Source organism: Tachypleus tridentatus, chromosome 4 (assembly GCF_004210375.1).
Source record: "Tachypleus tridentatus isolate NWPU-2018 chromosome 4, ASM421037v1, whole genome shotgun sequence".
Classification (NCBI taxonomy): Eukaryota; Metazoa; Arthropoda; class Merostomata; order Xiphosura; family Limulidae; genus Tachypleus; species Tachypleus tridentatus.
In genome coordinates, this window is record NC_134828.1 from 88,589,148 (window position 1) to 88,604,921 (window position 15,774).

Here is a 15,774-nt window from a genome sequence, read left to right on the forward strand (position 1 = left end):
TAGTCAAGAGGAAGTTTAGGTCATACAGTATATGATATCCAACTGGAAGAAATGCAGTGTTGAAATTAACATTTAACATAATTTTTAGGAGAAAAAGGAACCAGTTTGTTCATCTAGACAGTTCCATCCTCTAAACTAAAACTATTCAATAAAATAAAATTTCCTAACCAAGCTCTTATCATTCATATAATTATCAAGTTGTCTTTTAAAGTCACTTAAATTTACTACCTCCACAACCAGAACAGGTAACCACTTTCTTAGAAAAATAAAATTGTAGTAGCTGAAGATGACTCATATCCTGCCAAAATCTATATTTGTGTCCCTTAATCTTACTATTCTCACTGTAAAATATTAAAAATGATGATGCATCAGCATTATTAATTCTATTTGTAGTTTTAAACATCTCAATCATACCAACTCTAACACTTAGTTTTTTGAGAGAAAACAGTTCCAGAGATTTTAACTTCTCCTCATATGACAAACCCTCTATCCCAGACACTATTCTAGTGACCTTTGTTTGATTCCTTTCTAGCAGTTCAATGTATTTCCTAAGGTAAGAAGGAGGGATTGAACACAATACTCTGTGGCCTATAAAATGAAATTATAACCTCTTTTAACTTGTATTCAGTATTTCTTTAGATACAACCTAAAATTCTAATTGCCTTATTACTAGAAATAAGACTTCAGAAACTGATCAACCACTACACCAAGACTCCATTCTTTCGTAACACTGTTAAGGCTTTCCCATCCAAATTATACTTTTAATTCAAATCGTGATAACCCACATGCAATATCTATCACTTATTAAAATTAAAACCTATCTACCATTTATTTGATCAACTCAGTAAAAGATCAAAATCCTTTTGTAAAATAGCAGCATTAGCATCATAGCTAGCAACACCCAAGACTTTAATATCATCAGCCAATTTAAGTAATTTGTTGATCATTCCTTCATCTGTCATCAATGTCAATCGGAAAGCATGTTGAAAGATTTGTAAGATAAGGGTTTCTTTTAGCCAAACCATGTTGACTAACCAATAAAATTCCAAATTTTGTTAAATGACTTTACAGAGCATTTTTATCAGACTTTCCAAACTTTTTCCCACAACTGATGTAAGACTAATGAGCTCATAATTATTGAAACAATTTTTATTACCTCCCTTGAAAAGAAGTTACATCAGCTTATTTGGAATCTTTTGGTGCCAACCCACTGTTCAAGGATTGACAAATAATATTAACAAGTGACTTACACATCCAATCTTTGACTTTCTTCAAAACTCTTGAGTAATATTATCTGGTTCAGGAGCCTAATTACTTTCAAACCTCCAAGTTTCACCTTAACAAACTGAGAATTAATGTGATCATCTTGTGTAGTCTTGTTTCTATCTATCAACTGTTTAAGATGAGAAATACTGCTTAAATCTTTATCAGGAAAAACTTAATAAAAAGCAGAATTTAATAACTAGAACATCTTGTAATCATCAATATGAGCTTTCCTTTATCATCCTTCAAAGATCCTAACCCTATCTTAATAATATGTGTACCTTTAATGTATTTAAATAAATCTTCATGGTTAATTTTTGTATTTTAAGCCAATGTTTTTTTTTCATACTTTTTTTTTGACATACTAATTTCTCATTTCAACAACTTTCTTTATCTTCTAAATCTCCTGTCAAGCCAGTCTATTTAAATTTCTTAAGTTTTATCTTTAAAATTTTCTACACCTGATCAATGTTTCCAAGTAACTCAGCTGTCCAATTCACAACAGATAATTCCTGTCACATCTCTTCAAAATTTGCTTTTTGAAGTTTTTAATAAAAATATGTTTATTCTCAATCTCCACATGCAGCAAAACATCAAATCTAATAGAGCAATGATCATTTGTATCCAGATGTTCCCCAATTTCCACCCCATCAACCAATTCTTATAACCTCATTAACAGCTGAAATCTTAATCTCACTGTAAAGATTCTCATTAACTTCATCAGTGTCATATGGTGGTCTGTAAAACATTTCTATTAAAAGCCTTTTTCCTGTATATCTGCTGATAAAAACCCAAATGAATTCAATCTCCATACTATTAACTTTGATCCTCAACTTCAGTAAGATATAATTCACATCTTCCATATAAAGCCATTCCTTTCCTTCTCTTTAGTACTTTATCCCTATTAAATAACCTATAACCTTTTATTTCAAAGAAATTTCTGCCAGACATAATTATATTTTGCATAGTTTTTTTTACCTCTAATTGGTATCATTATATAAAAATGCTGAGTTGGAGGTGTAACAATTGCTTTTTAGTGGACATATTTACAGTTAGTTATTTACTTTTTATTAAAATAAATTTGAGTCTGTATTTCTTTTAAAAAGACAGTCAGTCTTGGTTGCTATATACACATTCAATTATATTACCTCTTTGCGGTCCTCTGACAAAAGTAATAATTTTCAGGTGCGCACTAATTTATTTCAGTTCTTGGACTTGGTGAACGACTTGTCGGATTCATATTCTAGCTTAGTTCATGTAATATTTGTAGGAAGGATGATGTGCTGGGGTTTTAAACAATAATAAAATACAATACTATGTTTCATTGCTGGATCGTTTTAGCTTATTTAAACTGATTTTTATGTTGTTTTATTTAGGTGGGTTTGTGAGGATTTTCCAGAACTGAAGTCAGTCATTAAAAATCACATATTGAATAACTGTGATACAAAAAGGTGAGATAAATCCCACATTCATTTCTTTAAAAAAATGTATATATTGAATGAAAATAAAGTTTAAATATATTTCTAGTGACTTGTATGTAATTTTACAAAATAATGGTTACTTAAACATTTTTGTGCTTGCTTTGTTTATGACAGCAGCTGCTGTAGAAAGTACCAGTTGCTTATTACAATTAATAATGCATAAACAACAACCTACACCACTTAGAAAATGCAATGCTTAAAACAACTTGAAAATTAAACATTACTGTTAGATTAAGTGAAGAATATTTAGAAGAATAATATTGATGAATGGATGAAATATGAAAAACAGTTGTTTAACTTTACAGTTTAATGACTTGGTGACATCTAGTGAGGACTTGTAGTTTCTGGCAACGGTAGAAGTTAATGTTTACTTCTTATGTATAAATGAGCATAAATAAGAGTTTCTTTTTTAAATTATCAAATTTTATTTCCTGTTTATGATAAACATATGTATTATTTCAACAGTCATAAAATCACCTTAAGTAACATATGATTGTAATGATTGTAAAAGTGAATAAATTCTACAGTGAAGGAAGGCCTGTGTCTTTGACACACTGTTGTATAGTATTAAATATTCAGTATAGTATGATCATAATATCAGTGCTATACCTTGTGTAGAAGGTATAGTGTATATGTAGGTACTTCATTCAACCCTTTTTTATGAAAACCTAGTTATTTATAAATGTTTTCTATCTTAAATAATATATTTGCATAAAGTATTTCTGAGTTTGAAGAATATAATTGTAATTATAACAATATGCACATCTAAATCTGAATAATTATACATTCAAATTTATTATTTCCTACTTTAAACAGCTTTTGATGGATTTTTATTTACTTTTAATGTTCTAAAGAATCCCACTGTTATTGTGTCAGTGTGATTTAGAAATGTTTAAATGTAGATTAGTTTTATAGTTGTTGTGTGCTGAGGTAAGTGGATATTGTCAGGACTCACATCATGCTAATATATTAAATTAGTAATAAACTAGAAAGTTGGTATTGACCATAATACAGCACTAAACAATAATAAATGAGAAATCTTAAGGATTAATTTTTCTGTTGTTGTTATGACCCATATTATCATCCACACTAAATTTTGAAAGGATTGATAAGAAAAAAAAGTTAAATTAATCCAAAAGACTTTTTAGTTTTGATTATAACACAAAGTAGTTGTTCATTAAAGGTTCAGTCTCCTTATTTTATTATTTATTTTCAGCTATAAAGACATGAAAAATCTTTGTGATTTATATAATAGTGCTATCGATGGTGTACTACAGATGGTGAGTGATTTTTTTCAGCATTTTCATAGAGAGGTTTGTTTAATTTGATGTAAACATGTCCTATTACAACAGCTTATATTATTTATAATCTCTGCTATGCACAAAAGGATAATATTGAGGAACATTTACTGAAAACAATAATCTAGATTAAATCCAATTCTTCTTTATTACGTAAACATTGATAATGTTTTTAATTGGCCATTAATGAAATAATAATATACATATGAAAAAATATTGTTTATCTTTTAATCTGGAAATAGTGTGTGTGTGTGTATGTGTACACACACACACACACACACACACACACCAAATTTCAAAATAGCTTTAAACTTTGGTATAAAGATGTGTAATGCAATAATACATATTGAAGCCATTATTTGTTGTAAGGTATTGCTAGACAGAGTCACCTAACTGTTAGTGATATAACTACTCAGTGTATTATTAAACAGCCTTTTCCTTATGTTATATTTTAAAGAACCAAGTGTAGTAATATTTCTTTCTAGTGTTGTTTTTATGAATCTCGCATAAGCATAGCATAATTTTAGTTCTCATGTTTATTTTTATGAAACTCTATGAGCATTTACAAAAACAAATTCTATTGTAACTAAATTATTAATAAAATTTTTGATTATAAGAAATTTTTATAAAGTTCATACTTTTTAGTTAAAAATGGTCAGTAGCTGTTAAACTAATTCACTTCCTGAAAAATAAATAATAAGAACACATTGTGATTTAGAGTAATGGCACTTGCACTCCTGTTACTGCCCACAGTCAACCAACAAATGGATTGTTGAGACACATCATTCAGCAAGTGTACAACCACTCAGTCACTGATCCTGAGAGGTTAAACCAGTATGAACCTTTCTCCCCTGAGGTGTGTAATTGTAACTTCATGTTTTTGAATAGGTGTTATTTATAGAGATCCATTTTGTTTTAGCCTCTCTTATTGCAGTCAAAATTACTAACACAATTGGTAACCAGATAGTGATTTAGTGTAATCTTAATATTATAAACTGTAGTTGTTGTTTTTTTTTTTTGAAATATTGATTCAAAACATTAAGTTCTTCTAGTCTGTTTGTTACATTGGATTCTCTTTTGAAAGGTGTTGTTAATAGACTGCATTTGTATAGGAAGTTTAGGACAACATATAGAGTTACTGGTAAACATTTTCCTCCCTAAACCTTCCATTAAGTAAGGATTATCTTTGTTAACGTTGAATATATAGTGCTGATTTAAAAATATTTTTGTACTGGTCTATATAGTTAACTTGCTAGCTTACTTTGGTCATAATTAACAGCTGTGATGGTTTATACTGACATGTGTTTTTTGTATCCACATTGTTTAAACAAAAAATTTAGAGATAAATTCATTTATGGAACTTCATCCATTAAGTAGTGGGTATCATAAAATAAAAAGCAGCATCAGTGGTTTACAGATAAATTAATAAAACTTGTTCTTATTTTTTAAAATTTGCAGCATATAATTACTTAACTCTTTACATGAAAAACAGTTTTTAAGTGGAAGTACTTGCATTAACAATTTTGTATTAATTTGATATTTAAGTAACAAATAAATACATTTTTCAACATAACCATTTTTATGTTTTAGTTTCAAATCTTTTGTATTTGTCCTGTTTATGGAGCTCACTTTATATATACTTTTATACAGTCAAAACATCTTATAATGTATGCTTTGCATAGCATGTTCAAATATTTCAATATGGGGCTTCCACCATGAATATCAAAACTGTTTAGTTTGTGTGTGATAATTATTTGTATTAAACAATAGGGTAATTATAACTTGAACCTCTATCTTGTAATTTAAACCACTTTCTACTTGTACCTTCTCATATAACTATAATATGTACAGATTAATTATACCAGAATAATCATTAAAAATTGAAACTAAAACTTCTGAATCTATTAAAGAAGAGATATTTTGTTAATTATGGTGCAGGAGTTAAAGCTTTAAAAGAAAAACAACATGACAAGTTTTATAATTAATGAAATCTCATGGTTTGTTTTCTTTGTTTCAAATCTTGTTTAATGCAATCTGCAGTTTACTTTTACCTGAGTTGCTATGATAACATAATTACATTTGTTGTGATGGTGAGAAATGATACTTTCCCATGTGTGTTATGCAAGTTTTCGAGGCAACATATAAACATGACTTGTTTACTTTTGTACAAGCAATGAAAATGCTTTGGTAATTCCACATTTCTGAATAATAGATCAACATAAAGCTATTTCATCCAGGCCAGCCAAAAATGAAATATGTTGTTTATCAGTGTCTAATATATATATAGATTTAACATTATTTATTTCTAGTGCTAAGTATAAAAATCCTAATTTTATAGGTGTATGGAGAAACATCATATGAGTTTGTGGCTCAAATGATCCAAGAGATTACCTTAAGTAAAGATGATGTGTTCATTGACCTTGGAAGTGGTGAGTAGCTTGATGCAAGGTAATACTTTGAGTTTGCATTACTTATAATTTATACCAATATGTTCGATGGTTACTCTAAATCTAAGCTGTTAAGTAAGCTTTTGATGAACAAAGGACTGTATATTGAGATAGTGGTCATTTGAATTTACCAGTCTTTTGACACTTATATCAGAGGCATTTTCACAGGTTATTCTTATTACGTCTCTTCTTGGTGTGGATTCCTGTACATGGTGGTGGGGACTCCCAGAGAAAGTTCTGTTCTTTCAGTTTATTTCTAAACATCCACCTATGTGTTTGCTGTGCGTGGCAACCTGTGAATGGGAGGAGAGGATCTTGGTGGTTGAGGGGTCCAACACTAATACACCAATTTGGCCTTGAATTCCTGTAGACAGGCAGCCTTGGGGTGGCCCTCCTAGGGTCAATCAGCTGGTCCACTTGGGCTAGTTTTAACGAAGTACTAGTGACCAGTGTTAGATGTTCTCTATGGGTGTTGTGAACATTGTATCTAATGCTGGTGTTAGGCTATAATGCTCATGAAGCCATAGCATTGCTGCAATGTCCTAGTTTGACACTGTAGTGCATCCCCTCATAGGGCTTCATGGTGGGTGGGGTCAGTGGGCACTGAAATGTAGCTTCTTTATTATGGATACCTTTTTTCTGACAAAATAAATAAAAATGAAAAAATTGAATAAAACAGAACATTGGAAAACAAACACACATGGATGACTCTGTACAGTCAATATTACAGCCAGATTCTGCACCTCGATTTCTGATTATCCATTCTTTATCTGAGAAATCCTTGGTGCAGATGTCTCAATTTTTTATTCAAAGTTATTAGAGGGACTTGTTGGCTCCCCAAAGTCATTAAAGAAGTTGTGCTCTGGAGACATTTTAGTGGAAACATCTTCATTATTACATACCAAACTCCTCGCAAAGTCAAAGGCTGTTGGGGATATACCAATTGAGATTATTCCCCATGCAATATTGAATTCTTTCAGGTGAGTTATAGTTGAGAGCAATTTAAAGAACATTCCTGAGTCAGATATCCTCGCTGGTTTCTCTAGCCATGGTGTTATTACGATACCCCGAATCTTCACCCATAAAGACAGAATTATGGACCCTACCAATGTTCTGATACTTCTGATACATCACCTCATCCTCCTGCCACAGTCAAAGCAGGTTATCTGAACTGCAAGGTACAGCCTTACATTCCTAACCCTCTCAAATGTTTACAGTGTCAGCAGTTTGGTCACTCAAAAACATCATGTCATGGTTCTTTGATATATGCTCATTGTGATGGTAAAAATCACAATGGTTTTGAGTGCAATTTGAAACCACAGTGTATTGACTGTAGTATCCCACACCCCTCTTACTCTATTTCTTGCCCTAAATGGGAAGAAGAGAAAGAGGTGCTTGAAGACTGTTAATAATATTGTCTACCCAGAGGCTTGGAAATTATTGTCCTTATCTCCATCTTGGACATATGCTGCAGCACTCCATTCCACTGCCACAGTGGGAGTACATATATACTATTCTGTACAAAACATCTTTAAGAATATTGTGCCCTTCATAATTAAAAAAGCTCATGCATCTATGTCTACTTCCATCTCTGTCCCTTCCACTTATTCCAGTGACTGCCCAGTTCTACTTTCTTCAGGTTCAAGTGATTTTTCAAGTTCATCCTCTTCTGCAACCTCAAGAATTAAGCTAGCCATTTGCTCATGCCCTCAGTCATTGGAATCTTTGTCCACAGACAGAGATCTGCGTACTTGACTCAGGGCAGGATCCATGGAGGTTGATAGATTTTTGTCCAATAAAGAAAAGAACCATGATCGTAAACAGAAAGTTTCCCCATCACATTTCCCTCCACATAAATAAAAATGGCCACTTTGATCCAGTCAAACTGTTAAGGGGTTTTCGATCAAATATAGATGACGTTAAGGATTTTATTGATTCTTACCATTCCACGTGTCTCTCCTTAAAAGAAACGTTTCTGAAATCTGGCGATACAGTCGCCCTTTGGCAGTTTTCTTTGTACAGAAACACTGGGTCATGTGATGGATGAGTGCATGGTGGGGTGGCATTGTTGGTTGATCAGCATTTGCCTATGCTGTCTTTGTCACTTGATGCACCCTTGGAGACTGTAGCCATCTGTGTTTCCTTGGGTTGTACCATCACTATTTGTTCTCTCTACCTGACTCCAGAAGAGATCTATAATTAGTCAGACCTTCATACCTTTATTGAGCAATTATCATCCTCCTTTTTACTATTAGGGGATTTTAATGGACATAATCCCCTATGGGGTGGTGCTAGTATTGATGGGAGGGTTGTGTTATAGAGCATATGCTCTTGGACCACAACCTGTCTCTCCTCTATACTGGTTTTTATACTTATTTTCATGCACCTAATCAGTCTTTTACTGCTACATATCTTTCTATCTGCACCCCTTCACTTTTCACTTCCTTTTTTGGAGGGTCGGTAGAAATCTATGGGGCAGTGATCATCTTCCTATCGGAGAGAGACTGGTTGTGGTCGATGCCATTCGACCCATGTGCCTCGATGGAAGTTGGACCAGGCTAACTGGCCTCTTTCACCACTCTCTCAGAACTCAATCCTGCCATTGTGTGTGAGCCATCTATAGATGACTGTGTGGCAGCAGTAACTGACTTTATTGTCCAGGCAGCTGCTCAGTGTATTCTGAAAGCCTCAACACATTTCCCACAATATCCTCGTCCTTGGTGGAATTCTGCCTGCCACATGACAAGAAAAGCTCAAAAACAGGCTTGGGATACTTTTCATAGGTATCTTACATTTTTAAACTGTATTGGATTTCAGCAGGTTCGTGCACATGCTCAGCAGATCAGATGTCAAAGCCAGAAGGAATCTTGGATTAAATACACCTCTATCATCTCTTCTACCACCAGTTCCAAAGTCATATGGGACAAAATTTGAAAGATTAGTGGCTAGTATACTTCTGCCCCCTTTTGATCTTGTTCTCAGATGGCCAAGAAGTTGCTGATGCCCAGAGCATTGCCAATACTTGTGGTAAAAGCTCTTCTTATGCATCTAGCACTTCTACTTCATCTCCCATCTTCTTAGCCATTAAAATATGGGCAGAAGGAATGCCTCTTTCCTTTTGGGCTGATTGCCTCTATGACTATAATCTCCCCCTTATGCTGGTGGAACTTAAACTTGATATTCATCAGTTTGGCAGTACATCAGTTGGATCTGATGATATTCATTACGAGATGTTGCACCATCTATCTTCTGCTTCTCTTGCTCTTCTTCTGATTGTTTTTTAACCAGATCTGGCAGGATAATGTGTCAGGCTATTGTCCTACCTTTTTCTAAGTCTGGGAAGGATCCCAAGATTCCTTTAAACTACCATCCAGTTGCTTTGACAAGCTGTCTTTGTGAGATCTTAGAGAGGATGGTTAATACTCATCTTGTTTGGTTCTTCAAATCAAACAACTACCTCTCAACACTCAGCGTAGGTTCCGAAGACAGCACTCCACCATGGACCACCTGATTTGACTTGAAACATCAATCTTGGAAGGCTTTCTCAAGCAACAACATCTTGTTTCTGTGTTGTTTTACCTTTAGAAAGCTTATGATACAACGTGGAGGTATGGCATCTTGCAAGACCTCTACTTGTATGGGTTGTGTGGCAATTTACCAATTTTTATTAAACATTTTTTAACGAACTGTCAATTCCAAGTCCGTGTTGGTTCGACACTTTCCCACAGGAACTTGGAATCCCCATGGCTGTGTCTTGAGTGTTACACTTTTCATTATAAAGATGAATGCCTTTAGTGGACAACTACCCCTACAGTTGCAAATGGTTTCTTTGTCGATGACTTCCACATATGGTGTTGGTCATCAAACATGAGATATTAGGTGGCAGATACAGACTGCCTTCAATCATTTACTGAAGTAGACCACAGCAAACAGATTTAATCTTTCTCTCTCCAAAACTGTTTGCATACACTTGCCATCAACAGGGTATTCACCATGATCCTGAACTCCATATTGGAGAAGTTGTACTTCCTGTGGTTCCTGAGGCAATCTCTTGGGGCTTATCTTTGACCACAAGCTAACCTTTATTCCACACATCAAGCAGCTATATGTCAAGAATACATGGGCACTGAACATGCTCTGTGTCCTCTCTTTCCCGTCTTGGGGGGTGGATCGATGTTTCATACTAAAAAATCTCTTATGTCCTTATTTGATCAAAACTGGACTATGGATATCCAAGACCTCAGCCTTTCAAATGATGGACCCTGTTCACCATCAGGAGCTTAGGCTCTGTACAAGGGCCTTCTGCACTTCTCCAGTCCAGAGTTTGTACACGGAGTCCTATGAACCCCCACCATACCTTTGTTGTTTGCAACTGTCTTTAAAGTATGCTTCAGAACTTTGATTTTTACCACAACAATCCACATGGGGTTGTGTTTTCCTTCCTCAGTGGGCCACACTTTTTTATAATAGATGGTCTGCCATTGTTCCTTTTAGCTTTCGTATCCAGGTGCAGTTGGATGAATTGAGTCTATCTTTGGATGACATAGAGGTATCCACAGATCAGCCCATTCAACCATGACTAATTACTATTCCAAAACGTGACCTTTCTTTGAGTTATCTGAAGATGGCAGATACTCCTGATTGGAAATATTGCCTTTTATTTGCCAAACATTTTTCAAACCTTTTTTCCATTTCCATTTATACAGATGATTCTGTGGACTTTGCATGGTTTGCTGTGATTCAGTTGTTGCACACAGAATCCCCTCTGTAGTTTCTGTGTTCACTGCCAAACTGTATGCTATTTCTCTTGTCCTGGGTCACATAGAAGCTATGCAGTACACCAACTGCACCATTTATGCCTATTCACTTAACTCTCTGTTAGCCTTGGAATCACTTCATGTCAGTTCTCACCCTATTCTCATCGATATTCAAACCAATTGGCCCATTTCTCTCTATCATTTACTTCTGTCCAGTTTTTCTGGACACCAAACCACATTGGTATTTGCAAGAAAACGCTTGCTGACATTGCAGCTAAGTCAGTATGCTTGTGTTCTATCGTTGCTGTGCCTGTCCCATACATGGACCATAGTCCTGTATTCGAGGCTCGGCTCCATGCCAGTTGGAAGTCAACTTGGAGTGAGCAATGTGATAATAAGCTTTTCCAAATCAAAACTTCTATTGCTCTTTGGCTCTCTTGCTTTCCTAACAATCAGAAGGAAGAAGTTTTTCTGACTATGCAATGCATTGGTCACAGTTTTTTAACTTGCCACTTTCCTTTTTTTGGTACTGATGCACCAATGTGTGATCTGAGTGGAACTCATATCACAAAGCATACATCTTACTGTTATGCTGTCATTATAATCTAGAGTGATGGCACCATTTTAAACATATTTTTACAGTGGGTTCACCCTTGACATTGGTCAGTGTCATTGGTGAAGATGATAATGTCCACCTAATTTATATTTTTAAATTTTTAAGGACCATTGATCTTTTTAACTCTATTTAAGATTTTAATCTGAAAATTGGACTATGTCACAGATTTCAGCATAATTCCTTTCTACTGATTTTACTTTTTACCGGCTGTTTGATGTATATAGCTCAGTTGCTTTGCACCAATAAACACTAAACAACCAACCAACTTGTGTCTTTTCAGAGAGACATTATTCTGTGTTTGTTATTTGTTGTTGGCCAATGTGGTTAAGGCAGTCGACTTGTAATCTGAGAGTCAAGGGTTCAAATTCCCATTACACCAAAGATGCTCGCTCTTTCAGCCATGGGGGTGTTATAATGCTATGGCCAATTCAATTATTCGTTGGTAAAAGAGTAGCTTAAGAGTTGGTGGTGGGTGGTGATGACTAGCTGCCTTTCCTCTAGTCTTATGCTACTAAGTTAGGACAGACAGCTAGTGCAGATAGCCCTCAAGTAGCTTTGAGTGAAATTCAAACCAAACCAAGCACCTTTTTATTGGCTGGTATTCCTTAATTTCTTGGCAGATTGACTTGAAACTTAGAAAAATTGTACATTGGTTGAATACACCCAGATATCTTGTCTTTTTTATATGTATGCTTCATAGGTGCTATGTATTGAGGTAAGTATTTTTCACCTTTCTTCCACTGAACGTACAACTTATGTTCTGAACCAAACATTTTAAAATTTGTCTCGTCTATCCATTCATAACTCCCTTTTCCAGTTATCAACAGTTCAATTTTTATACTTTTTAGCACATTTCAGTCTCTTAATAATATTTGATTTAGATCAGTAGCAGGCTTCCATCTGTCCCAAAGGATAAATAAATGAAGATATTTAACATCAATATCAGTGAATATAGGTGTTCTGCCTTTTACTTTCCTATTTTCAAAATTGCCTGTCTTGGTTTTATGAACTAGGATGTTCTTGAAAGTGTTTCAGAATCAGTTCAAGTCTGCAGAAATTTGTTGGAGAGTCCAACCAGCATCACATAAACCTTTAATGTGAACTGTGCTTTACTGACATTTGTATGCATGACAACAAAATTTATTACATTATATTAAACACTGTTTCTCTCATTTTTATGCAGTATTAAACATTTTTGCAACGAACTGTCAATTCCAAGTCCGTGTTGGTTCGACACTTTCCCACAGGAACTTGGAATCCCCATGGCTGTGTCTTGAGTGTTACACTTTTCATTATAAAGATGAATGCCTTTAGTGGACAACTACCAGCACATGCTACAGTATTATATGCATACAGAAAAAAAAAACTTTGCAGTCAAAAGAACTACTCATACTGATTAATTTTGAAGGTTCTACAGTTGCAAATGGTTTCTTTGTCGATATTTTGTTTCATTTTTTACTCAAAAACTAAAGTGTTTATAAATATGGCAACCACACAGGAATTATACCTAACCAAAGTATAGTTTCTAAGGCAATTATTAAATTTGTTGAAAATTCACCTTTAAGATACTGCATATGGTACCATCACAGTTATTTCAGACTAAATTTAATCATCATGTTCATTCAAGAAGAACCTTTATAACATGGTAACATTCCCTTGATAGAAGTATATGTGATTTCTAAAGAAAAAGTATTGTCACCTTGTCTCATTCAGTTGTCAGAAAGGATCAGTAAAACATTTTCATTGTGTTGAAATTGATGTTCTTTAATGATGTAGAAGAATTAATCTCATGAAATGGAAAATATGAAAAAAATATTCACTTTTGCACAGTGCTGTATATATTTCACTTAAAGTTTACTCAGGGTAATATGTGTAATGATGTAGAAGAATTAACCTCATGAAATGGAAAATATGAAAAAAATATTCACTTTTGCACAGTGCTGTATATATTTCACTTAAAGTTTACTCAGGGTAATATGTGTAATGATGTAGAAGAATTAACCTCATGAAATGGAAAATATGAAAAAAATATTCACTTTTGCACAGTGCTGTATATATTTCACTTAAAGTTTACTCAGGGTAATATGTGTAAGCCCTACCTGTCATCTGAAAATAATTTTTACTAATTTAAAATAGCATTTTAACTTGTTATTTTTTGGGAGTATCTGAATTGCACATTTTAGCTTATTTAAAGCCTTTGTATATTTAAATGAATTTTATTTTTTAGCTATAAAGGTTGATATTAGTGATTATAGTGTGGTTATATGTTATTATACACTTTTCATTGCTTTTACTCTAAAGTTGTTATAAATAACACAGGCCTGTGAATTTAAACTTCATGAAAGTTGTTTAGGTTTTAATAACAGATTTTCCATAATTCAGCTACACAGATTTCAAAAATAAATGTTTACACATTGGGAAAGGAAAAAAACCTCTTACTTAGATCAAATTTACACCAAATATAATGTATTTGGATCATTTACACAACCTCTTGTTGCCATAATGAAAAGAAAAAATAATTTCAAAGTGCTCACACAAATAAATACTATCCAGAAATGACACATCACATCTATAGCTAGTAATTGTTAACATTTTAATCATAACTAAATTTGACCTGATTTACAGATAGAATTTGAAGAAATTTCAAGACAATAGAACCATCGTGGGCTTGCATATTTCATAAATTTTGAAAAAGCTAAATATTTTATTTTTAATACTATTGATATCAGAAATAAAGCATATACTGCACAAAACTATAAGTTTTAATGAACAGTGCTCTCTGTTGTTCTAGGTCTTGGTCAAGTGGTTCTTCAGTTGGCTGCAATGTCTCCATGTAAGATGTGTATTGGAATTGAAAAGGCTGATGTCCCCACACATTATGCTGAGGTAATAATCTTAATCATAATTCTTTTTTTCTTTTAGTAACAATGATGTATTTTGAATGGTTAAAATATAAGGTATTGAAATAGCACTTAGTCTTGGATGTTTTGATTTGAACTAGTTGCTTTTCTGTACAGGATAAAACTGTTATTTATAATAAAAACTTAACTTGGGCCTCAGAGGTGTTTGGTTAACTTGGTCAATTTATCACATAGAAAATGGCCCAGCATGGCCAGGTGGTTACGGTGCAATCCAAAGGTCATGGATTCAGATCTCCATACCATCATACTTACTCATCCTTTTAGCCATTAGTGTGTTATAAATGTGACAGTAAGTCCTACTATTTGTTGGTAAAAGAGTAGCCCAAGAGTATGCAGTAAAGACTAGTTGTCTTCCCTATAGTCTTCCACTGCTAAATGGACAGTTAGCATAGATAGCCTTTGTGTAACTTAGTGAAATTCAAAACAAATAAACAATAACACTGTAATTTAGCTTAAGTAATAGTTAAGGGTGGCATAGTATTAAACTGTTCTTATGTAACTGAACGTATAGAAAATACATTAATTTTATAAATTGTGAAATTACATGAATACCAGATTATAATATTCATATATTTCTAATTGAAATTTAATAGTGATACTGTTTCTAATATCTGGAGTGTACTTTATCCTGATATTTTGGTATTTTTATCACTGATAATATAGTACTATTAAGTTAACTTAAAACTGTATATGTGCATTAGAAAGATGAATTGTCACTTAAGCTACTATTGTCCAAAAGAAGAAAATTGCCAAAGTTAAAAAAACCTCTGTCCCTCTACTCATTTCCTTAAATTGTTTTTTACAAATACCAAAAGATTTTAACGTTCTTGCTACCTGTGTATAGTGTTCTTTTTTCCCAGACTTGTTAGAATTTTGTGGCAACACAAATAAGCACACTGAAATAAGCAATTAGGAGTATTGGTCAGAATGTGATTTTATTTTGTACCGATATAGTAGATTGTTGCTGTGGATATTGATACAATACAGTTGT

General features: G+C 33.5%; 1 protein-coding gene across 1 annotated transcript in view; it reads left to right on the forward strand.

Annotated features, from left to right (window-relative positions):
- LOC143249651 (histone-lysine N-methyltransferase, H3 lysine-79 specific-like) overlaps positions 1-15,774 on the forward strand; it is a 69,172-nt gene that overhangs the window by 37,673 nt on the left and 15,725 nt on the right. Inside the window, exons 3-7 of the mRNA XM_076499903.1 lie at positions 2,640-2,714; positions 3,961-4,024; positions 4,761-4,898; positions 6,381-6,471; positions 14,654-14,748. Of these exons, the coding sequence (XP_076356018.1) occupies positions 2,640-2,714; positions 3,961-4,024; positions 4,761-4,898; positions 6,381-6,471; positions 14,654-14,748 (463 nt within the window). The remainder of the gene's footprint in view (positions 1-2,639; positions 2,715-3,960; positions 4,025-4,760; positions 4,899-6,380; positions 6,472-14,653; positions 14,749-15,774) is intronic.